This window comes from Muscardinus avellanarius (genome assembly GCF_963383645.1).
Source record: "Muscardinus avellanarius genome assembly, chromosome: 15".
NCBI classification, from domain to species: domain Eukaryota; kingdom Metazoa; phylum Chordata; class Mammalia; order Rodentia; family Gliridae; genus Muscardinus; species Muscardinus avellanarius.
The window spans coordinates 74,631,163-74,657,841 of NC_137801.1; the positions used below are offsets into that span (position 1 = coordinate 74,631,163).

Below are 26,679 nucleotides of genomic sequence, written 5' to 3' on the forward strand. Positions count from 1 at the left end.
CAAGTACTGGCATTACAGGCATGCACTACCACTCCCAGCTCTGAGAGGCAAGTTTGATAAAACAAAAGATCACTCAGGTTTTGTCAAGAGCCTTCTCTTCACCCTGGGCCAGTCATTGCTGTTTGTGTCACTGTATTTTGACCTCTTCTTCAAAGCCACGTGGCAACTCTCTGTGCTCCTCTTATCATTCAAAGATGAAAGAAAGAACAAGGTTCACTGAAAATATTCCTAAATTTTGAGTCAGAATTTTAGGCAGTTGGGGCAATTCTCTCTCGCTCTCTTCACTAGAGAAATAATATTTGCCTTATCAATTTCCCAGGACAGTTTTTATATCCAAAGAACACAAATTAAGCTGTCAAGCAAATGTAAGCTATCATTTTATTGTGTTTTTAAAATACAGATGCCCATGAATGATTATACATTAATGATTCAACATGGTCTTTGTTACTAAAACCATTTACGATATATGGCAATGCCAAGACATCACCTATGGATGTCCAAGTTTTTAATGATTGTTGAATGCTTCTAATAAGAAATAAGAAAGGGCCAGAATTGATTATAGGTTATAAAAAGTTATGGAACATTTCTATATCAGCCCCTTTACCCCTTGCCTCTGGCCTATATGTACCAATGACAATTGTTTGACTCTTCTTCCAAATATTTTTAAATTGTTTTTGACTTCAGTGAAATGACATTAGTGTTAACAGGGTGACCTTTGAGACTTTTAAATGTCATCATATTTATTAGAGATTCAAATTTGTATGTTTGGTTAGTCTTTGTCCACTTCACATATTTATTTTACAAAAATTATTATTTGGAAAAACATCAGAGCCTTTTTTTTAAGTCTGCATTTCCTCCAAATCAGACTGTCATGGCAGCCTGAGTCATTGCTTCTCAAGGCCTGTGATGACTTAATTTGCTTGCTTTCAACATTTTAATAGTATTTTATCTGATGGATATTATGCAATCCATTAATAACATCACTGGAACAAATAATCTCATTAGTTTAAAGTGAATAATGAATCTAGTCATATTGCTATTTCAGATCAGGAGAACATTTCATAGACCTCTAGATGATATATAACTGTGGTCAAAGAAGAGGAATATATTTGAAGGGATCTTGTTAGATGATGTTAAATAAGACAGAATTTTTATTAGCCAAAGTCAAGTTTAAAAAGGGAAAGAAGGCTGGATCAATTTCCTAGGGAATTGCATGTAATCATTTTATGCTGATTTGAATAATAAAATGTCCAGGATGCTACTGGTTATCATTTTTCCCTCTGCCTGATGAGTAGTTTTGTCCCCCTTTGTGAGAGAAAAGAGAAGAGCAAATTATTAATGACTGAGAACCAGAGAGTATGAGTTGGAGGTGCAACCTCGGAAGCCTCAGCTCTGCTTCTGCCCCAGTTGCAGAGCCCATTCTTCTGCAGAGACTCAGCTGACTGGCTCAGCTCATCTCTCTGGGCCTGTCACCTAAGCTCGCCCCACTTAGCCTTGCGCATGATCATTATTGTCCTTGCATTTTCCCCTTCAAGGAGGAATAATTCCAGCTTAATGCCATCAAACACCTCTAAGTATTATTTCCTACATTTTAGAGGAAAGAATATTAGCTGACTAGAACTTTTAGCCTGGCTACTGTTCTCAATGTGTATGTTTAAAGGACATGCTGGTACCAAAAACAAAACAAAACAAAACAAAATCCACACTTGCATTTATTATCTTGTTGCTTTATTCTTATCACTAATTCATTAATTTGATTCAGTAATCTCAGTGATATCTACTCCATTATTATTAAAATTGGAGAGGTTCTGCCTCATTATTCATGTAATAACTTCTTCATGGAGGATAAACATGATTAGGCTCATATCTTTTCCCTGCTCAGCTCTTGACTTTCATCTCCTGGGGACTGGCAGGGACACTGTCCTGCGCAGGGTGAAATCGTTCTTTTCATATCATTTTTTGAGAAAGAAATAGCGGGTACCAGTCTTGTGTCCTAATCACAAGAGGTGTGTCGATGACGACAGCTCGGCTTTGATTCTTTGGCCAGGAGCAAAGCTGCCTTTTAAAATCAACCTTAGGTTCTAATCTTGAAAGGAGCGGAGTGGAATCCAAAGGTGTGTGTAGGGGGTACTGTGGAGGTAAAGTCAATCATAAAATACTGAACACTAGAACTCAGGCATCATGGAATTGTTACGTACATCCCAAACCTTGTTCTTCTTTAGTTCAGTGCTTAGTCTTTTAGCCCAGGCACCTCTCAGCTGTTTTTTCTTCTCTGATTCTCTACTCGTATTTGTCCAGCCTACATCTGAGCACTAAAGGGCAACTATCCAACTATCCAGCTACCTCTGCATGGAAACTTTCAACAACCCCTCTTCTCACAGAACAAAAATCTTCAACACTTACTTCTTTTTTTTTTTAACCCTTGGGCATCTGCCTCTGTTTTGTACATATCTGAAAGATTGACGTCAAGTTTCTGATTTAAATGGTACTCTTAAAAGAGTTCAACTCATTACTCTTCATTCCTGCCCAACTTCTCAGGATTCCCTAGATGAATTCAACTGTTTTATATTCCACATCTTCCTACTGCTCCAGCTGATTGGGTAAATTTCCCAAGAATATTTTATGGAGTTCTCATTCTGAAGAGAGGTTTCTATGGCTCAGTAACATTTGCAAATAGCCTACATTTCACTATTGGAGAGAAAGGTTTGATATTAACGAGTTAGACATATTGAGAAGACTGTAGAAAATAAACCTTTTAAACTTGGATTAACTCAGAGCTTGAATTCTTAGTACTGAGCACATTAACTCACAGTGTATTGACACATCAATTTTTCACATTGACTTATTAGTTTTTCATAAAATAAGTTTGAATTAGTTGGCACATAGGAGGTAACAGTAGTATAGTAATAGTTTTGCTTGACTATCTCTCTCTCTCTCTCTCTCTCTCTCTCTCTCTCTCTATTTATTTATTTTTTGAGTAACTACTTCTTGGGAAAGAATCCAAATATTGACTTTGTATAGGAATCAACTATGGCCAAATGAAAAAAGTTACATAAATCTATATAATATAGATAATTGTACTGCTTCATTCTCTTTTCAGAGAAAACTAAAAATGTGTTCCAGGTGGGACAATAGGATGCCGCCATCATTAGGGGCACCAGAATTCCAAAGCATCCTTTACAATTTCCCTAATAAAGGACCTATTTTAAGTACAGACTTAGTACAAATGGTGTAAGCCATCATTTAGAGATGAGAAACTATTGCCAATCAGACAGTCTCCTTGTCAACATTGTCTTTCTCTGATAAGAAGGCTTAACTTTCTGAGTCTTCTGACTCTTCTGGGCCTCCTTGGTTATTTGTTCCTTGACACAACGCAAAGTTTACCATTATCCAAATGACTACAGCTCATTTAGACTTGTGTTGTTTAATATAGAAGTTACTAGCTGTATGTGACTATTTAAATTGTGTTTATTATATTATTTATCATAAAGTTTGCCATTTTAACCATTTTTGTATATGTTCAGTCCTGTGGCATTAGGTATATTTATACTGTTGTATAACCATCACCACCATCAGTCTATACAACAATCTCATCTGCTTAAATGGGGACTCTGTACCCACTACATTCTAAATCACCATTACTATGTCCCTACCGCCCCTGGAAAACATTCTACTTTCCTTTTCTGTGAATTTGATTACTCTAGGCACCTCATATTCACAGAATAATACAACATTTATCCTTGTGTGATTGGCTTATTTCACTTGGTCTGATGTTTGCCAGGTTCACCTATATTGTAGCATGTCCCAGAACATACATTTTTTTTTTAAGGCCGAATAACATTCTGCTGTATGAGTGTACCACTGTTTGTACATTAATCTATTAGGCTGCTTCTATCTTTTAGCTATTATAAATAATGCTGCTGTAAACAGGGTGTATACATAATCTGATAAAGTCTCGATATCCATGTGTTTTGGGTACACACTCAAAATAAGAATTGTAGGAACATATGGTGAATCGATTTTTATTTATTTTTTTGAGAAATCACCACACCTAGAAATCACCTGTAGATTTTTGAGAAATCTAAAGGGTCTGGTGCATTTTCTGTTCCCACTGGCAATATACAAGGGTTCCAAATTTTCCTTATCCTTAACAGCACTTGTTAATATTTTATTATTTTTTAGCAATAGTTATCCTAATGAGCATGAAGCAATATTTTCTTGTAGCTTTGATTTTCATTTCCTTAACAATTAGCAATGTTGAGTATGTTTTCCTGTGCTTATCTATTTCTTTTATTTTAAAAATTGAATTTTGTTACTGAGTTCCAGGAGTTCTTTATGTATTCTGGATATTCATTTATTATCACATAATATGTTTCACAGATATTTCCTTTCAATTTTGTGTGTTGCTTCTAACTATTGATAATGTTCTATCATGCACAAAATTTTTAATTTTGAAGTCCAACTTATTTATTTTGTTGTCTGTGCCTTTGGTGTTCTAATCAGACAAATATTGCTGACTCCACTGTCATGAGCTTTTCTCTTAAAGGTTATATAGGTTAGCTCTTATGTTTAGGTTTTTGGTCCATTTTAATTAATTTTACTTTAAAGTATGAGACCCACCTCGTTATTCTTTTTTCTTTTTTGCATGTGGATATCCAGTTTTCCCAGCAGCATTTAATAAAAACAATTCTTTTCTTCTTGAGTGGCCCTAGAACTCTGGTGGAAAAGTGTATATAAGAATGTATTTCTGAACTCTATTTGTTTGTGTTTTTGTCTTTATGCTCTTGATTATTGTAGCTTTGTGTTTATTTTAAAATTAGAAACTGTGAGCACTCTACCTATTTTTTCCAAGATTGTTTGGGTTTCTTTAAGATTTCTAATAAATTTTAGGACAGATTTCCTATTATTGACAAAAGAGAAAAATTCCACTGGTATTTTAAAAGGGATTGCGGTGAATTTGTAGATGTCTCTGGGTAGTATCTATATCTTAATATTGTATTCCAATTAATGTGTAGGGAGTAACTTTTGATTTATTTGAACTATCTTTAAATTCTGTTCAGCAACATTTCGTTTTTACAAGTCTTTTAAAAGTCTTTTGCCTCTTTGTGAAACCTGTAAAGTCTCATGGACCCAGGTGTAAGACACCTGTAAAACAAGTGGAAAAACTAATATACCATGTATAGTAACTTATAAAATAAGTATTATGTTTTTAGAGTTCTATGCTTTTGAGACAAGTACTGCATGAGTATTAATGTTCGAAAATATGTATTTCATATGTACAGATATATGTAAAGTATAAATAAGCTTTATTATTTTCAACCTCCTTAGTGTATCTGTGTAAATTTCATCGAAATATTTGAAGAATTGAAAATTTGGACCTTAATGGGTTTGCTTATTCCTATTTTATTCTCTGCTGTGCTCCTTTAAGTGAAGCTGTTTTATCATGCTAGGCAAGTTCTCTAACATTGACCTTACTCCCTTACTCCCAGACCCTTACCCCAGAGATGTTATCATGATTTCCTTTTAGGACTGTTTGTTGTTTGTGTATAAAACACAACCGATTTTGCATTTTGAATTTGTATTCTAAAAATGTTTGTGAATTAATTTATTAGTTTTAGTAGGTTTTTGGTGGAATCCTTTCAGTTTCTATATATAAAATCATGTCATCTTCAAAAAGATAATTTTATTTCTTACTTTTCACTTTGAAGGTATTTCATTATTTATCTTGCTTAATTGTTCTATCTGAAACTTTCAGAACTATAGTGACTAAAGGGACATCATTATCTTGACCCTGATCTTACATGGAAAAACCTTCTTCCTCATCAAGTATGATGTTAGATGTAGTTTAAACATTTTAATCGAGATGAATAAAAATTGGAAAATTGTTTGGTAGTTTCTTTGAAAACAAAGTGGATTTTCCATAGCAACAGTCATTCATTCTTGGATATTTATTTGCCTAGAGTGCTGAAATTATATTCACCTAAAACCTGGGTATATTTATATACCCATATTCCTTTTTTTTTTTTTTTTTGTTAGTGGTACTGGGAGTGGAACCCAGAGGCTTTCTACCTCCGGGCTATACTCCCAGACCCATTTTGTATTTTATTTGGAAACAGGGTCTCACTCAGTTGCTGAGAGCCTCACTAAGTAGCTGAGGCTGACTTCGAACCTGCGCGATCCTCCTGTCTCATCCTCCCAAGCGGAGGGATTACAAGTGTGCGCCACCACACCCGGCTATACCAGATTCCTTTTTAAACTATAATTTTATTGATGCATTGATATCACACATTACACTAAAGCTTATAATGATAGGCCCATAGATGTACACAACACTTGGTGAGCTTCCTCCCCACCCCCAGCTCCCACCTCTTTCCGTCCCCTTTCCTGTACATAATATTGAGATTTTGACTAATAATTTCATATATTATGTCATTTGCAGTATTTCCTTCATTGAGTCTCCCTTCCCCCTCCTACTCTCTCCCCCTAGATGCCCTCCATCACTCCACTGGGATATTTCTTCCTGTAGCTGGAGTCCCTCTCACCTCTACATTTGAGAGAAAACCCGACTCTTCACTTTCAGTGATTGGCTAATCTCACTTAGCCTAACATTCTCGAGTTTCATCCATTTACCTGCAAATGACATAATTTTATTCCTTTTTATGGCTGAGTAAAATTTTGTTGTGTGTAAATCCAATAGTTTCATAATACATTCATCTGATGATAGACACTTAGGCTGGTTCCTTCATTAGGCTATTGTGAATTGTGCTGCTACAAACTGTATGTATCACTATAGTATTCTGATTTCAATTCCTTTAGAAAGATACCCATGACTTGTATGGCAGGGTCATTTTTAATATAGTAGATTTGTTTTTAATAGCCTCAAACTGAAATTACCCAAATGTTATTGATTGATTAAATGATTAAATTGTGATACATCTATAACATAATATATTCAACAATTTGGATAAACTTAGAACATTATTCAGAGTTAGAATATTTGAGATTGCATAAAGTATGATTCTACTTAGATAACACTCTTAAAGTAATGTAATGATAGGAATGGAGAACACCTAAGGCCTCTATAAGTGCTTCAATAAATGGTGAAATGCAAGTAACCTCTGTGGACTTTATCAGTGTCACTGTCCTGGTTATGACATTTTGCTAGGGTTATACACAAGGTTAGCAGTGAAGGAGATTGGGTAAATGTGCACAGGATACCCTCTATACATCTATTCTAACACTCCCATTCTACTTCTTGTTTATTCTTCCTTTCATTTAAGAGATTGCTAAAATAAACCTCCTTAAATATTTTTATTTTAGATGCTTCTGACGATATCAATATAATGTCACTTAATGAAATTCTTTTTGAAGTTTCCCTTCCTCTATTCTGGAAGCATTGCATTGTGATTACTTTCTCTTTAAAGGTTTGGTTGATTCCTCTAAAAGACATCTGTATTTGCTGCATTGTTTGATGAGTTTGTTCTGACAGCTTTTATTCCTTCATTTCATGGAATTGATGCTGCTCATATTTTTAAAAATCTCTTTTCTGGTCAGGCTTGGTAAATTATACCTTCCTAGAGAGTTATTTCATCTAGGTTCTCAAATTTATTTGCATATATTTGAGGAAACTACTTTTATAATACTTTGAATTTTCTACTTTCTAAGGTTATTGCACTCTTACATTTCATATTTTTAAATATTTCCCTTCTTTTTTTCCTTGATAGAAATCTATTTTCTATATCAGATTTGACATTTTTATTTTTATTCTTCTTTTTTACTTTTGGAGCCAATCTTACAATTTATTATTTCCAGTGTTTAATGCTTTCTGACTCATTAATTTCTTCTTATAATTTTATTGTTTCTTCTTACTCCTTTCAAATTCTTAAGCCAGATAATTAGTTTTGTTTTCTTTTGTGCTCATACATATAGTAAGGACTATTTGTTTCTCACTGAGTGCTTTAAAGTAGCAGTTCTCATAAGAGAAATATACTTAGCAAAAAGAGCAGTAGTCTATGATTCAGGATTTGTAGCCTCTGTCTTGTTTTCCTCAGGAGCAGTATCATTTTGGCTGATCTTTCAGTCATCTTTGGGTTTTAATCCTCAACTAGAAAATCAAAAGATAGCTGATCTTGCTGGGCGTGGTGGCGCACACTTGTAATCCCCGCGCTTGGGAGGCAGAGACAGGAGGATCGCTCAGGTTCGAAGCCAGCCACGCGCGCTAGCTTAGGAGACCCTGTTTCCAAATTTTAAAAAAATGTAAAAATAGGTCTGGGAGTGTAGCCCGGAAGTAGAAGGGCTTCCAGGAACCCTGGTACCACCAAAAAACAAACAAACAAACAAACAAAAAACTGATCTTGTAACTATTACTTGAATCTCTAATTTCATGAAATAACCTCCATTCCCCACATCCACATGCCTGACTTGTAATTTTAAAATTTGAATGGAGTCTCCAGTGTGATTTCTGAAGTATTAAACTTTAGTTTTTCATAATCACATATTATAGAGTCCATAAACTATAGTCTCCAGGAGAACAAAAAAGTCAAACCTCTTAGCCTTCTTTGGCTAAAAGATGGGGCCATGCACTTTAAGCAAATACACGGTCTGTTTAGGCATTCTTTAACAATTTAGCACATTTGCTGAGGGTCAGTCATGGTTGGAAAGTTATTATGTAAACTTCATGAAGAAGGATTTCCTTAGATCCTTTGAAATTCTGGAAATAAACAAGTATACATTTCCTTAGCAATGGGAAAATCAAGCAGAATATAGCTCTTAATGAAAACAAAACAAATAAGTATTATATCAAGATAAAACTGCAGAAAAGATTTTCTAAGCTCTGAATATTACAGTGAAATATATAGTAATGAGGACATCATTAAGCACAGACAGATCCTGTATCCAAGCTTTTCTTTTTTAAAGGAAGAAATAAAAAAAAGGATGAAAACTTATTTAGAGGTAATAAAATAGAGTTATATTAGGGAATAGTAGCTAGATTATCATAGAATCTTTAACTCATCCATATTACATAAAATTCACATGTAATATCTCTGTTTGTTTTAAGACTCTATACTTTATGAAATAATTAATGCCAATATAGCAAAATGAGGTAACTTTGGTTTAGAATCTCTCTCTCTCTCTCTCTCTCTCTCTCTCTCTCTCTCTCTCTCTCTTTCTCTCTCTCTGTTTGTATGTTGTGTCTAAATATTAATATGAACCTAATACATTTTACTTTCAGCTACTTCTGTAGAAAAATGTCATAAGAACAACGAGGAAAGAAATGAAACCAAACTCCCTCCATTTCTACTTATTTACTGATAGCAATTTTAAGTCCTCCATTTTGAAGATTGTTGTTATATAACAATGGTGATTATTCTCTACTTTGTAGAACTCTCTATGGTCTAAATAAATCACTGCTGAGTATTTTTTCTCTATATCTCACAACATTTCTAACTACAGTATTATAATCCTGTAGCCTTAAAAAATGCATCGATTTTTAGATGCACATAAGGAAGGAGACCAGAATAAGTAACAATGCTAAAATAAAGAATAAACATATTTTATGTATTCCTTATTTACTGCTAAGAGAAACAGAAAGACAAGTTACATCACATGCTATATTTTATTTAAAAGCTTATGATACAGCATAATTTCCTTTGTCCTAAATATTTAAAATCTAAGTGTTTACCTCGTTTAAAACCTTATATAAAAACATTGTGGTGGTGGTTTGGAAGCAAAAAGACATCTATAGCCAGAGTGTTTTGTGTGTTCCTTCATAAATCAGAAACAAAAGCACAAAATCCATGAACTTCTGTAATTCTAAAACTCCTAAAACCCTAGTCAAAGTCTTTCTAGTTTGATGCAAGGGATAGTTGTTTCTCAAAATAAAATTAAATACCATAAAGATGCTAGGTGTAGTTTGTATATATATATTTATTTTAGTTAAAATAATACCAGGTGCTTGGTACACATCTACATGCTACATTTTTATGTTGCTTGTGATTACTCTCTTTTTAAATTGACTATTATTTAAAATATTATAATTTATCACTTGTGACCTGTATAGGCTTGGTTGAACTAAATGACTATTTTGATCCCCTTTTCTTTTTCTTTTTTTTTAAATTTTTTTATTTTTGATTGGTGCACTGCATTCATACATCATAGTGGGATACAAACTTTTGTAGACATACATACACACATCGCCCAGTCAGCCCCCACCCGATCCCCACCCCATTCTCTCCCCATCCCTCCTTCCCATGCTTGGCTTAGTGGTTGACATCTAGTATTATAGCAATTTATCCAAAATTAAAAGTGTTAATCTCACATAATAGTTTCATTTGTCTGATACCAAGCTTTTGATGACTTAAAGATAACATTTCAATATTTCTTTTTGCTTTCTTTCTTGCCAGAGAATATTTTTTTTCTATTTTTTAGGTGAAACTATCATATATTTATATATTTTTCAGAAAAAAATCTATCCTAATATGGAATATGGATTTTAGATACCCAAAACAATCTTGAAAAAGAACAAAGCTAGAAGATATATATTTTCTGATTTCAAACCATATAAAGCTACAATAATTGAAACAGTGCAGTACTGTTCTAAAGGCAGATATATAAACCATTGGAGTTACATACAAGCCTAGAGATAAATTCTTCCCTATATTGTCAAGTTATTTTTGACAAGGTTTTCACGAACATTTGGTGGTGGAAATAATAATCTTTTGACTAAATATTGTTGAAAAATAATAATTACATGGAAAATAATAAAATTGGACCCTTACCTAATCCCATATACAAGTATTAACTCAAAATGGATAAAAGACCTAAATATAAATCTTAAGACTATAAACTTTTAGAAGAAAATCTGGGTCATAAAACCTCACAAAACTGAAATTGGCAGTGATTTCTTGGATATGATTTCAATGGCACAGGCAACAGAAGAGTATACAAACTCCCTAAAAAATAAAAAAAATTATATATCCAAAGACAACGTAAACAGAGTTAAAAGTTACTAATAGAATTGGATAAAATATTTCCAAATGCTATATCTGAAGGTATATTAATATTCCAACTAGAAATCCTAAAAATTAACAACAATAAAGGCAAACAATTCAATTTAGAGATAGGTAAAAAACTAACAAAAATAATGAATCTCCACAGATAACCAATCTTAGTTGTCTGTTGGATGGAAAATCTTGTTTCTCTGGTTCTGGTGTGTGTTACCTATTTCTTCTTTGTAGTTAATCTCTTTGAGTATTTTCTATAGTGCTGGTTTTGAAGACATAAATTCCTTCAGTTTCTGTTTGTCATGGAAGCTTCTTATTTTTCCATCTAATTTGATAGAAAGTTTTGCTGGGTAGGAAATTTTTGGCTGGAAGTTGTTTTCTTTCAGAGTTTGGAATATGTTACTCCAAGCCCTTCTGGCTCTCATGACTTGGTTTGGGAAGTCTGGAGTGATTCTAATTGGTTTGCCTCTGAATGTCACTTGGCCCTTTGTTTTTGTTGCCTTTAAGATTCTCTGCTTGGCTTCCACATTGGTCATTTTGACAATTATGTGGCATGGGGATCCTCTTCTCTGATCCTGTTTAAAGGGAGTTCTATAAGTTTCCTGGACCTGTGTATCAACCTCTTGCTCTATGTTTGGAAAATTTTCTGCTATTACTTCCTTGAAGAGATTGTTGATCCCTTTGGTTTCACTTTCTTTTCCCTCCTCTATTCCAATTATTCTTAGGTTAGCTCTCTTAAAATGGGCCCATATTTCTTCACTGTCAGATTCCTGCTGTCGGATATTTTTTTCTAGATTAGAAACTATGCGTTAATTTTTGGAATGATCATCTTCTAAGAGCGAGATTCTGTTCTCCATGTGGTCTAATCGGTTGTTCATGCTTTGAATTGAGGCCTTTACTTCATTGATTGCATCCTTTATCTCTTTTTGGCTCTCTCTGAGTTCTTTTTGAAGCACCTCTATTATTTCTACAGTTATTTTCCTGATTTGATCTTCTAGAAATCTCTGATTTTCTGTTTTATCGGGTTCTGATGTTGTGGGGTTGTGGGCCTTCATTGTTCCAGTATTATTCCTCTTTCCCATGATTTCGGAAGTTTGTTCCTTCTCTGGGTTCTTCCCTTGGGTCACTATGACTTCTCTTAAGGTGCTCTGGATCTCGAGGCTGTAGTATCTCAGACCCCACTACTCCTTTACTGGGTTGTATCACAGAGTCTCCGACCCAGGGAGTCGATAGAGGCTGCTTTAAACTATGGGGGGGTGCCAGGTTGCACGTTCTCCTATGGTGTGATATCTCTGCCACCGCCACTCCCCCACTGGGTCAAGTCCCAGGGAGTACAGTACTGGGATTTCTCCTTTGTGGCCTGCAATTTGACTCACTGTTCTTGAGTTCGCAGATGTAGCTGTACTGGACTCGGTGGATTCACTGCTGCTGCCGCCGGTGGCAATATGGAGCCGCTGCTATGCCCTCGGCCATGAGGCTGGCTTATTTCTTCTTGGTTTTGAATTCCACTCTGAATCCCTGTAGCGTGTGCTGAGATCAGCCACTGGGAGCTTTAGATGCTCTCTGCGCTGAAAAATCCCACTGGCTGTTTCGCAGCGGCTCACCTCGGCTTGCTGTAGCCATCCGGTGAACTCGCCGCTGCCGCCGGCAGTATGGCGCTGCTGCCACGTCCTCGGGCGTGAGGCCGGTGTATCTCCTCTGTGGCTCTGAGCTCTGTTCTCAGTCCACTTTCTCTCTGGAGCCTGGTGATTTTTTTGTTTCTCTGGTGATGGTGTTTTCTGGCTATGAAAGGTGCTGATTTTGTGGTAATGGAGATTGGTTCTTAGCGGGGCTCTTAAGCCCCGCTTTTCTCGGTCGCCATCTTCCCGGAAGTCCCTTGCAAAGTTTCCCCTTTTCTTTTTTTCTAAAATGTAGCGATGACATCTACTTGCTAGGGTCAAAATAAAGACAAAATGAGATGGTTTGTGTAACAGTTCTAGGTGCTTGGTAAACATCTACATGCAGCATTTTTATGTTGCTTGTTATGACCCACTTTTTAAATCAACTGTTTAAAATTTAGAAGTTAATGAAAGAATAAAATGTGAACACACATACCAAAATATGGGAAAATCGTCCCCAAAGTGAATGGGCAGAAAGTAGACTATTGATATGGAATTGAAGGGAATCTAGAAAACTATTAAAATTCCATTAATAAGGCCAGCTCCAAAATACAAAACTAGTCTTGGATGAGGATTTGTCCATTTCCTCTCATTAAGTAGATTTCTAATTAGATTATATATATATATTATTTCAGAGGCAAAGGCCCATTGAAAAATACATCCGATGTCATTAATGCTGCCAAGAAGATTGCAGAAGCAGGTTCTCGAATGGACAAATTAGCCCGTGCTGTGGCTGATCAGGTAACGTGAGTGGGAAGAGGGGCACACGCTGAGAATCATTACTTAGCACGTGGGTTCTGTGATCAGTTTTATGCAACCTCATAAAATGCCTCTGAAGAACAAATTGTAGATGTTCACTCATGTTTGTTAACAACTGATACTTCTGAGGCTTTGCTGATACCAAAGATGGTTTCAGCTCAGGAAGGATGCCTAGGGCTTATGAAAAAAAATGTATTTATTAGTTTTTCATTTTTTGTACTAGTAGAGGTAGAACTCAAGACCTTTCACATGCTCTCCAAACAATCTACCCGTAAGCTATATCCCCAGACCTTTGTATTTTAGTGTAAGACAGGGTCTCACCAAGTAGCTGAGATGGGCATCTAACTTTCAATCCTCCTGCCTCAGCCATGAAAGTAGCTGGAATTACAGGCCAACAATACTGCACACCTGGATCATGACCAACATTCTTTAAGAGAACTGTCTTAATTCAAAACATCAAAAATACTGCATAATGGGAGCAAAAACAATGAAAGCCAAACATTTTATTTTTTCTTTCTAGGGGTCTTGGCTTAAATATATTTTCAGAGATCCCTACCAAAATTCCCCCTCTTTTAGTTTTGTTTTTATAGGACTTACCACAGTTTAAAAGATTTCATATTAGCCAGATGTAGTGGTGCATGCCTTTAATCCTAATACTTAGGAGGCAAGATAGGAGTATTCTAGGTCTGAGGCCAGCCTCAGAAACTTAGCAAGACCCTGATTCAAAGTTAAAATAAAAAAGAAATAAGGCTAGGCATGTAACCTGGAGGTAGAATTCTCCTGGGTTCAATCTCTACTACCCAAACACCAACAATAAAAGATACTTTTATTGCTTTACTTATTTTATTGCTTTACCCCAGAAAAGATTAGTATGCACATCTCTGTTGACTAAATGTATGAATGCATACATGAGAAAAATAATCAACCTTCCTTGTGGGCAAGGAACTCGATGAGCAGAGATTTAGAAGGGTAATGGCTCATGAATTGGTGGTTTGTGAAGGAAATAGAAGGTAAGGATCCCACCATGACTAGAAGCTAGAAGAGGTGAAAAGAACAAAGATCAAAGTTGGGAAATGTAGTAGAACATTATGTTTTTGTTTTCAGTTATTATTCATATACATATCTTTGAGACTGTGGATAGAACTCAGAGGCGTTCGACCTCTGACCTACACCATGCTCAGCTTAACATCATGTTTTTAAATGTAATTTAAAAATATAAAAATATTAAAAAAATGTAAAAAAAATAATTTTTCTTTTGTTTTTTAAATAATATAGATCTAATCATAACACTCTCATAATTGGTAATAATTTGTCATCTAGTATTGATGGGATTAATCTACATGGATCAAAGATCTCCAGATTTGAGCTATCATTGTTCCCAGACTCAAAGGCATCAGAGAAAAATGAAATATTCAATCTCTTGTGCTTTTATACCAAACAAGGTCACATAATAAAAGAGTTCTCCATCTCACCTGGAATGTGAGAGATTATGTCCACACTTTTCATCTTACTCATCTTGAACCAGCACTCTCAAATCCCGTTGTCAGTGTCCTGGTGTGATAGTGTTCCATTTCTTGTCAGGTTGCTTTAGGCAACAGACTTTTCCACATAACTGCTGATGATTCTTTTAAACAACAGTTCAGAATGAGTTATGGTTTGAACCATTTCAAGTGGAATATATCTTAAAATAGAAAATAAGTTTCCTGAAATAAAAATATTACATTTAGTGTTATGTATATGGAAACACTGCAATGAATATAAATTTGCTTACTAGACTACAATACAATTACACCTTCTGGGAGCACTCAAGGATTAGGATTGTTTCTTTCTTTGTAGATACTCTCAGTCTACTGACTTTTCAGTTTTTGTTTTGCTTGATACAGTCCCCCCCTCTTTTTTTTTTTTTTTTTTTTGTAGTACTTGGACATTGAACCCAGGGCATTCTACTCTGAGCTACACTTCCAGCCCTTTAAATTTTTTTTTTTGTTTGTTTTGAAACAGGGTCTCACTATTGCTCACTATTGCTGATTCTGAGGCTGGCCTTGAACCTGTGATCCTCCTATCTTAACCTCCATGTATTGGGATTTTAGGCATGGGCCAACACACCCAGCCCTCCCTCAACTCTTCATATTAAAATTCCTCTAAAAATTGTTGCCTTTGAGATTCCAGTCTCTACTTCAAGGTAATACCAATCTACTCATCTTGTACATGCTAACTTCCCACAGGATGACTCAACTATTAACATGGCATTTAAGGTAAAATCCAGATGATCTAATTGTACTTATATGTATGATGGCTAACTGGGGAAAATAGTTTTACATACTTTGAGATTTTTGAAAAACCCATTAGCTCAGCTGACTCACTTAGCATTACCATAATTTGAAACCTCCCCATAATTTGTGGGAGTTGAAGACCAAACTATTACTGTTGCTGATTTGGGGTAATATCAACTGCTAGGCTTCACAGCACATGATAAGCTTTTATCTGCAGAGTTTTATATAAATTCTAGAAAGTTCATGTGAAAAAAGAAGATAGACAATAAATCTACTTGTAATTCTCCAAACAAGCAAGTCAAAATACATGAACCTCATTTGTGTCTGCAAATGTTGAAGGCAGTTGAGATGAGTGGACTGTCCAGAGAGTTACTAAAAGAAGGGCTTCTTCTCTCTGGAGTGACGACTTGGTGACACTTGAGTAGCTTTTCCAGTATACATGGAAACAAAGGGCTGGGAGCAATTCTCAATATGTTTAGGGTCTTGAAGCTCAAAATTCTAAGCTCTGATTTTTTTGTTTGTTTTTATATTTTGGACATTATTTCTAAAAAAAAAACATGGGACATAGTCCTGAACAGTGTTGATATATGGCACAATAACATATGCATACACACCAATCTCAAGATTATAGATTTACTTTGAGAATAAGTGACAGGGCATTTAAATGGTGTTTTTTAAATGATTTTTTAAATAAAGGAAATAGATGAGGTTTAAGCCTAACTCACTCTTTCTGGTATTCTGTTACTAGCTATAAACTACCTTACACTTATTGTTAATGTTTTCTCTGAATAGGGCAATTCTTTATCATATCCTGCACCTATTTCATAGTATAGGACTTATTTTCTCAGTCTATCATGTCCTTTATAAATATGTTTTAACTGTTTCCATTTAAATTGTAAAATAGAATGTGAATGAGCAAAAAGTGGATCGGTTGCCTTTATTTTGCCTGAAAATATTTTTATGAAGATTTGAGATATGCATGCAATATAAACTTTTTACGGACTGTTGCATTTTTTAATTACTGTTCCATTGAGATAGAACTCTCAATTTAATTTGCTGCAAGGTATTTGTATCGAAAGCCTTGTCAGCCCTCTGGGGAGATATCATTTTAAAGTTAATTCCTTCCAGTGTATTGGTCTCTGGAGTAGGATAAATATTACAGTATTAAGTACTTGTAGAAAGCTAAAAACAGTCTCTCTGGGATTCTTCTTGATAAATGTAGTTGGTGAAAAAAATACCACAATGCTAAGCATTATGTATAAAAGAACCCCTTTTATTGTTTATTCAATAAATGGTTATGTCAAAGTACTTGCTTCATGGTACTGATATAAGAATTCCCTTTTCTGAGCCTGAAGAAAACTTAGCTGAGTCTTTCTCCCATACTTTCACCCCAAATAAGACACTTAAGTTATAGCAGCAGGTATTTATTTCTTAAAGATTTTTTTTTTTTTTTTTTTTTTTTTGGTGGTGGTACTGGGGGTGAAACCCAGAGGCTTTCTACCTTCGGGCTATACTCCCAGACCTATTTTATATTTTATTTGGGAACAGGGTTTCACTAAGTTGCTGAGAGCCTCAGTAAGTAGCTGAGGCTGGCTTTGAACCTGTGCGATCCTGCTGTTTCAGCCTCCCAAGAGAGAGTACAAATGTGTGCCACCACGCCCAGCTTCTTACAGAATTTTATCAAGGATCTTGTGACCATGTCTTTTATAAGTGCCTTATTGAGCCAGGACAATTAAATGTCCTGGATACAGGTCAAACTGAACATTTGATAGCAATAGAAACACATTTCCATGATTTGGTATCCATTGGGCATTGCGACTTCAGAATTGTTTTAGAGTCATGTAAATGTCTGTAGACGTAATCAGCTAGGCTCTTTGAGTAGATGGGTGAAAGTCTACCCACTTGAGCCACAAAGAAAATTCATACTCCCCAGCTAGACTTGACACCGCTACCACCATTGGAAGGGCACTGTTGTCACTCTTATGAGTTTATTTCAGCTGGATTCAAATGTCTTATGCCAAATCTATTTTTCATATGTTGGTCATGAACCATTCAGAACCTCTCACTTACAGAAACTATTTTGGCTGGGTACAGTGGCGCATATCTATAATCTCTGTATATTGGAGGCTTTAACAGGAGGACCTCAGGTTTGAGACCCTGTTTCAAAATAAAAAAAAGAGACGGGGGTATTTCTCAGAGGCAGGACATCCCTGGGTTCAAGCCACAGTATCGTCCATCTCCCCAAAAATAAAACTTATAATGTTGCTCAAATTTTGACAAATGTAAAAGTCCAAAAGGTAAGATAACATTTTTTTTAGTGAATGAAGCATTTCTTAGAAGATAAACAAATTGGTATTTTTCCAATTAAGTAAATTGAAACTCCCCAATGTTAGGACAGAAAGATCTCCGCAGAGATTCATTTCTCATATTTTTTACTTGATTCTCCTGCATTAAAATAATTTTCCACATAGTGAAAGTTGAGGAAAACTAGGGAAACCATGTTGAAGACGACTTAGTTTCCTCAAGAGTTTAAAAGATAATTAGTTAGAAAAGTCACTCATGAAAACTGGACAGAAATTCCAATAAGATATTCTTGAATATCTCAATGATCTCCATAAAGTCTTATCCAAGTAGAGGCAGATTGTCTAAACCACTGACTCTGGCCCTTCTCAAGTGTATCATGAAAATGTTGAACTAAATGAATATCATTTGGGTATTTGAAGCTTTTTTAATCCCACAGCTTTTATAAGAGCACATGCTGGAAACCAAAGAGTACGTGCCAATTGAGATTCCTTTGTTTGCCTTCTAGTGTCCTGATTCAGCCTGTAAGCAGGATTTATTAGCCTACCTTCAGAGAATTGCACTGTACTGCCATCAGCTTAACATCTGCAGCAAGGTGAAAGCAGAGGTGCAGAACCTGGGAGGAGAGCTCATTGTGTCAGGGGTAAGCCGGGACGCGGGCGTCACAGGGTAGAGGCCCCACTGTTGTGCTTCTGAGACAAGCATTCTTGGCAACAGTACTGCTAAAAACACGAAATCACAGTGATTCATAGGGAGTTTTTTTTTTCTTCTTCTTCAAATAAATGTTATCACCATTATTCCAGACCTTACAATAACTCACAAAGAGCAATTTGATTTTCCAATTACCCTGTGTTGATACTAGCCTTGTAAAATCTCCATTCTTCACAAGAAAACTAATTTCATAGTCTGGAAACTCATTGCCAAGCTGTGACTATTATAATTATTTGGGGCTTTTGTATATTTACTCATTGTGAGTCCAGTTCCCTTTGTTAGTCCCAGTAATTTTCATGCTCTGTTCAGGAGCCAACCTCTCTACGTGCAGATTGTGTTCACATGTTAGAGATGAGGAAAACAATAAGAATTCATTGATCAGGTTCCAATGCATACTAGGTTATCAGTAACCCTTGAAAGCCAGAGATGTTTAAATTTAATACATGTTGATGTGCTGTTGCCAAAAAAAAACATAATTCTCAAATACTAACAATTATATATTCTATGCTAAGTCATGCAGTATTTCCCTTCTCATGAAAATATAATTTCCCAAACCATTTCATCAAATACTCAGAACTAAGAAGTCCAATGGATATTAGAAGAATCATAATTTCTTGGCAAGATTTTCAAATGTATGTGATGAGGTTCTTCACCTTGGCTTCTTCTCCTCCCTCATCCCCTTTCTCTCAACACCAGGTTCCATTTATTACATATAAAGTATTTGCAAGTTCAGAAGTGTGGCTCTGCCACCTTTAGTTCTTTTCCCAGTCAACTATGATACTGCCATTTTCATTGCAAAATTACCAGGAATATAACATTTTCAACCTGTTGGATGTGAACATCAGCCTTGGTAACAAAGCTCAATTCTTCCAAAAGCTAATTTTGGAAATTCAGCCCTTTTATCAGTTGATGAAAAAATATGTGGAAAAGTCACAAAGTCATTCTTGAACCCAAATGTTTCAGTTCCCGTATTGTTTGGCTTGCAGAAGACAGAGCTGGGAAAAGAGCCAATCTGGCTTGCATGGGGCTAACCATCTGGAAAACCCTCTCCGTGCAGTCCTACCTTAGAGCCCAACGAGTTGGCTATTTTGTGCCTCTTCCCAAAACCCAGTCACCTCTTTGCATTTCCAAAATGATCCTGCTTTAACATTCTTCCACAGCCTATAGCAATCTGTCTTGCAATGTGTCCTTTCTGTCAAGCTGGTTATTCCCAATATCCTCTCGCCAAGAAGTGATCAAAACATTGCACCCGGCTTGCTTCCTTTCTGATCTTCAGCCTTGATGGTATAGTTTCCCATACCACTCTGCTTTCATGTCCATCTGTATATAGCACCCGTGAGACTGAGTGCTTTTTGTTCCGCTTGCCTTGTGTGCTTTTCATTTGTTACTTTCCAAATCTTATTATTTCCATGGATGCGCTGGGCATCTTTGTGGATCTCAGACTCCACGGCCTCATCTGGGCAACGTTTGCTGGCACAGCTGTTCTCCATCATCCTCTCGGTACTCATTGTTTGTCATTGCCTCCAGAGCTTCATTTCCATCGTCTCTTCTTCATTTAGATGTAGTCCAAACCATCACTGGCTTTTTACCACTTGCACTGTTGGCATTTGCAGAGGTGTTTGAGATTTGAGAACACCATCAAGAAGCCTGTTTCTTTCTTTGAGTCTTATTGGCAGTGTCTGTAAATCCTTGCATGGGAGAAGGCTTCTTTTAGAAGAATGTTATACAACTTTATAATAATTCTGAGTCAAATGCATTATATCAAGTGTGCTATTGTATTGCTCAGTTATGGGCCTGCTTTTGGGCTCCTCATGGTTTTTGTTTTTTTTTAAGCTTGATTGCTGTGTGGTGCCCCACCTGCATCTGTAGTACGCTGTCTTTGCCACTTCTCCCTTCATCTTAGTCTTCATCTCTTTTCCCTGATGGCCAATAGATTAAAAAAAAAAACATTCTTATTGTGCAAAATAGCCACAAATGACTGCTTTCCTAGTTCTAAGAGTCAAGAATGTAAGACCCCATACACACGATTTTTCAATGATTTTGCCAAGAAAAAAAAATGCTCTCATATCTGTCTGTCATGACAAGGTTGCTATATTTTTGAGGAGAAGCCATTGTAGTTTTACCATGTAATCAAGCACAGAGACACTCAAGTCTTCTTTCCTTTTTTCCAATCTGTTTATATCTGTGGGATTCAACACGGTGGTTTCTTCTCTGTAAGATATGAAAACCCCCAGGAAAGTGCTGTTACAAATAAGTCTTTACCCAAACAGTAGAGGTTTTGGCAGATTATTCACATTTGACAAGAAAAATTATTTGAATTTCATAAGAGAGAGCCATGTTTTTGTAGTCTTATGCTGGCATGATGAACACAGGTTAAACAGTTATGTACCATCTCAGCATGTCTTTTATGTTTTATGTGTCTATGTATATAAACTTGGAAAGACCTGTTTTGTCAGCTTTGGGATTGAGAATTGGGTACAGAAAAACTCAACAAGTCATAGGGGAGAATGGGTAAAAAATCTCTTCTTGAGTCAGGATGGAAATTTAGAAAAGTTAAAGAAATAAAGCATTCCAAGATGTGCATCTATGTATGCTCATTCACAAATCTGCTGTTTGAAAACCACCAATAATTTTCTAGCTGACAATCAGTTTTTCAGTCCATCGGTTTAAACCATTCCTAACAGTCTAAAGGTGCCTTTCATGAATTTTAAGGTGGAAAATGTATTTGTAAGCAAAGTAATTGAACTTGGTTATGAATAGAATAAAAAAAAATTTAGACAAACATATTGGTGGATATGTTAGAGCAAAATTAGAAGAAGCCAAACTTCAGAAAATTAAAGATACAATTAGTCTATAAACTGGCTTTTTTGCTTAGTTTACTATTTAAAACTTTAGGTCAGTTTACAGGCTTTTTGGAAAAAAGAATGTGGAAAGAAGGAAGGAAAGAATTGGAATATGGTAACAGAGAAAAGGCACAAAGAAGGAAAAGAGAAGATGAAAGAAAGTGAAACTTAATTGTGGCATTTCAAAAATTAGTTCAGTGCAGGTAAATGTCCATGAAATGTGACAGTATTGCATCATCATGGGAGAAAAGTTGAGCTTTATTTTTAAAATGTATAAAAATATTATTTTGAATATGAATAAATCCCAATACCAGGCTATGGAAATTACCTGTATATTTATCATGTTTTTGACTAATTTTTATTCACTAGGTTTCAGAGGATGAGCATTATTAAAGTTAAAAATGGAGATGCATCCATGGATCTCAAGAAATAATCATCCTAGATGACCTTCAATAATTTTTTTTTATACTGGAGATTGGGCTGAGGGACATTCCACTTCTGAGTTACACTCCTGGATCTATTTTATTTTTTTAATTTTGAAACAGGACCTAAGTTGCAGAAGGCCCCACTAAGTTGCTGAGGCTTGCTGTGAACCTATGATCCTCCTGTTTCAGCTTCACAAATACTCGGCTTACAAGCATGCACCTCACCTGGCCTTCGATTATTTTTATTTACCCAAAGATTTATACTTTGTGTTTTATTCAGAATAAAATTAGAAATATTAATGTAAAGTTATATATATGTATATATATATGCATATATATATATATATATATATATATATATATATATATATCCATACCCTCAAGCATTCTGATGAAACGGATAAACATTCCCTAAACTTTTTTTAAAAGCTCAAATACATTAGGAGCACCATTATTGTAATGAAACCGGAAAACAAGCTTAATAATTTTTCTCTGGACAGGAGTATGATATACAGGTCAGAAGTGGAGGGACTTGGAGGGACTTGGATTTAATTTGCAGCTGACTACACATGAAGATAGTATGGAATTCAATAGATTTTATTACATGAAACATTTTACTCCAAATGAGCAAAATCTATGAGCAGAGTTTGGAGGTGAGGGCTACTAGTTTCCCAAGTCTTCAGAAGGATGAATTAATGGAGCCCTGACCTATTCTCAGTTCCTAAGTGTTTGAAAGACTTGCCTGAATTTGCACTTTTGTTCTGTGTCATTTGAACCTCCCCTGATCAAATTTTAATCCTTCTCGATTGGCATTGGAAAAAAGTTTTATAAGTTGAACAAGTGTAAATTTTGACGCTAGTAGGATCTGAATTATAAAGAGAAAATTGACAAAGAAGGGACCAATTACAGGTGTGTGTGTGTGTGTGTGTGTGTGTGTGCTCTCACACATACATGCATGCGGATGTATGTGTTGTTAACTAGGGACTGGACCTCAGGGCTTTCTACCTCCAAGACACTCCCCAGCACTATTTTATCTTTTTATTTTGCAACAGGTTCTTGCTAAGTTGATGAGGTTCTCACTAAGTTTCTGAGGCAGGTCTCAAACCTGTCATCCTCCCGTCTCAGCCTCCCAAGTACTGGGATTACAGGCATGCATCACTGCACTTGGATTACCAACCATTTTTATTGGGCATGTTTTGCAGCATTTAAAAAATTGGAATCACTTAAAATCATCATGAATATTTATGGTGGTAGATTTACAGACTCTTAAAAATACTGGAAACGTATAATTTTTTAATCAATCTTACCTGACTCTAACACAAAGACACATATATGCCCAGATGGATACATATAACAAACATACTTGATTGGATATTTTCTGTCTTATCCCCCTCAATATACAATGGTAAATATACATATATATTGTATATATTGTATATACAATATACAATGGTTGGCATGTATAACCTATCTGATCTAATGCAATTTGAGAAAAAGTAAAGGATGGATATATTTGTATATTGTTATATGTAATATCTTAAATGTATATACAAATATATGAATATATATGAGATATAAAGAAGAGACATATAAACGAAAATTATATTTGAACAGTCCTGTATTCCCTGTGTTTAAAAAAGTGCCCGTATTTTGTAATGGGATGAAACAGTCATGAGAAAAAGCATTTTACCTAATTGTGCAGACCTATCCCTGAAGCAACCCTTTTTTGGAGGGTCTTTTTATATCTTCTATCTCTAGTCAATTCTTGATTATCTCCACTGATCAAAATGTAGCAGTAATGGAAAAAATCTAAATCGGGCTTGGAATGCATGTCTGTGTTTCATTTGAACAAAAGTACATGTGTTCAAGAAATTTACAACAGCTCAGAAGAATCTCAGACCTTCCAGAGGGTGGGCCATGAAGTATTCAGGATTAAAGGACCTTTGTCAAGATAGATAAAGAAGAAGATAATACAAAGACCAGAATCTAAATCTGAATGCAGGGACAGAAAGAATATGAACCATGTATTCATTATTTACAGAACAGCAGTTCTTTGCACATTTTTTTGTGATAGGTTATGTGATTTAGACTTTCTCTCCAAAGCCTCCCCATACAATCTGTTATGATAGTAAAAACATAACTACTTAATTTCTAATTTCTGCCTTAAATCTTCATTAGTTGTATTTTTATAAGTGTACATGGTATTGATTTTTGCCCAAACCTTCCAATGGAAATAACCCTTTAGTGGAGGCTTTTTTTTTCAGTGAAAATTTATTTTCCAAGGTTATGAAAGTGACACTTAACCAATTCAAAATTATTAATTTTGGAAGTAGAAAATTAATAAGAATTTTAATAAAAAAAAGTAAAAGTCTCCTTGGGTGTCCGGCATCAGAGGATGTTGGTGGCCTTGTACTTGTATGTGTATCTCTGAGTTTAAACAGGCCCTGGGTAAGGAGGTGGGTATATTGATCCACTGTAAGAAGTAGCTCTTGAGATATATATTCTATGATGGTTATCCTAAGCTTGCCAATATGATCAATTCTTTTCATCAAAAAAGTCAGTTACTCATTGACAGAGTGAAACCAGTATATTATTTTACTGAAATATTCTTTTTTTAAAATTTATTTATTTATTTATTTATTTATTTATTTATTTATTTATTTTTGGTGGTACTGGGGTTCCTGGAAGCCCTTCTACGTCCGGGCTATACTCCCAGACCTATTTTTACATTTTTATTTGGAAACAGGGTCTCCTAAGCCAGCACACGCGGCTGGCTTTGAACCTGCGCGATCCTCCTCTCTGCCTCCCAAGTGCGGGTATTACAAGCGTGTGCCACCACGCCCGGCTTGAAATATTCTATACATAGAAGAAAGACTATGTTCCAATGCTCTTATTTTAAAATAAGAAAACAGGCACTGTTGTGGTAAAGGTAGAACATGAACCAAGCAAATAACCCTCTTGACTTTTTTTTTTCTTTTTCGGTGGTACTGGGGTTCCTGGAAGCCCTTCTACCTCTGGGCTACACTCCCAGACCCATTTTTACATTTTTATTTGGAAACAGGGTCTCCTAAGCCAGCACGCGCGGCTGGCTTCGAACCTGCGTGATCCTCCTATCTCTGCCTCCCAAGCGCGGGGATTACAGGCGTGCGCCACCACGCCCGGCCTCCCTCTTGACTTTTAACTGGACCCATGAGTTGACTTTACTTTAATCTTCTCAGTAGATTGATTTGATTGTATCACCTGATCATGTACATCGAAGAGTTATTTCTATTTTAATATGAGGATATTTTTGCTAGTAAAAGTGTAGGGGTTAGTGGCTTTAGCATAGTATATCTGCCGCATAAATATCAATGTCATTATTTGTCATTCAGCCAATGAATTTCCATTCCTTTGTGTCTTAGAAGTATATTTGGATTTAGAGAGCTTCAAATAAAAAAGAAAGGCAAGTAATTGACACCTTAAATCTATTATCAATTAATGCCTTTGTTTTCAGTTAATATTCTGAGGACCGTATGGAAACCAATTATCTGTTATAGTAAGTGAAAAGTTGGAAATTGTATACATGGGAGGTACCAAAATGAAAGTTCTCATTTGCCTTGGGATATCTGTATAACAGAGACAAACTTATCAAAAAAAGGATTAGTTTGTAAGTTGTCTGCATAAGATATACTCTAATCTTTTCTTGTCCATATGTGATAATGATCTGAATTCATTCTAAGATGTTCTTTATTATTATTTTTAAACCAAAAATTATTTAAATGTCTTAGTCGTTAGCTGACATGGTGACAATGCTTGTAATCCCAGTATGTGGGAGGCTGAGACAGGAGGATCACAAGTTTGTGGCCAGCCTCTGATACTTAGTGAGGTCCTCTTCAACTTAGTGAGACCTTGCTTCAAAATAAAGGAAAAAAAATAATAGGGCTGGGGGTATAGCTCAGAGGTAGAATGCCCCTGGGTTCAATCCCCAATACAATAACAAAAAAAAAAGTTTTAATCTTTTAGAGAAGTGTCCTAGCAGCCCCCTATCCACACAATTTGGAACCAGGTTTGGATATATAAGAGCAAAGCTAAGTATACCTATTTCCTTAATTTGAACCAAATAATTATGAGGCTTACATGTTGAGTGAATACCTTTATTTAAAAACCATATCTTCAAATTCAACCCCTTCTTTCTGTCTTGTACATATCATAATTTGTCAGATCTAGTCAAAAACTAGATTATTTGTAATTGGTTACCTTAATCTATTGTGGATTACTTTCTTATTCCTACGTGGACCTGCCCCAGGAATTTCTGGGCTGAAGATATTAAACAAAATTGTTAAAATGTGAACAAGTTGATATAAAGATTACATAAGTAAAAACTAGAAGATGAATATACTACAGGTAATCTGGGAATTCCATTGTTGGTTTTGTACATATACCCATTTGCCAAGATGGTCAAAATTAAAGGAAATCAATAGGTCCCACAGAAAGATGACAAGATCCTTTCCAGTATTAGACTTTATAGAATTATGATGACCATTTTCTATAAAGGATCAGCATTTCCACAAGTTCCCAAGATATTTAGTTAATTGTTCTACTGAGATTTCCCATTTTAGAACAAATTTTCCCTGATCAAGAAGATTATCAATATTACTGTTGTTGGTAAAATGAATAAGCCTGTCGATGAGACAGTATTTCATATTGAATATGTGCCAAATAACCCC

At 35.5% G+C, this 26,679-nt stretch overlaps 1 protein-coding gene across 4 annotated transcripts in view; it reads left to right on the top strand.

Annotated features, from left to right (window-relative positions):
• The window catches only part of CTNNA2 (catenin alpha 2), a gene marked incomplete at both ends in the record, with an annotated part of 1,014,669 nt that overhangs the window by 955,328 nt on the left and 32,662 nt on the right, over nt 1-26,679 (top strand). For 3 of the 4 annotated variants that reach the window (XM_080711157.1, XM_080711158.1, XM_080711159.1), the window contains 2 exons: nt 13,297-13,402; nt 18,503-18,637. In XM_080711157.1, coding sequence (XP_080567283.1) covers nt 13,297-13,402; nt 18,503-18,637 — 241 coding nt within the window. The remainder of the gene's footprint in view (nt 1-13,296; nt 13,403-18,502; nt 18,638-26,679) is intronic. The other variant, XM_080711160.1, reaches the window with a different exon arrangement.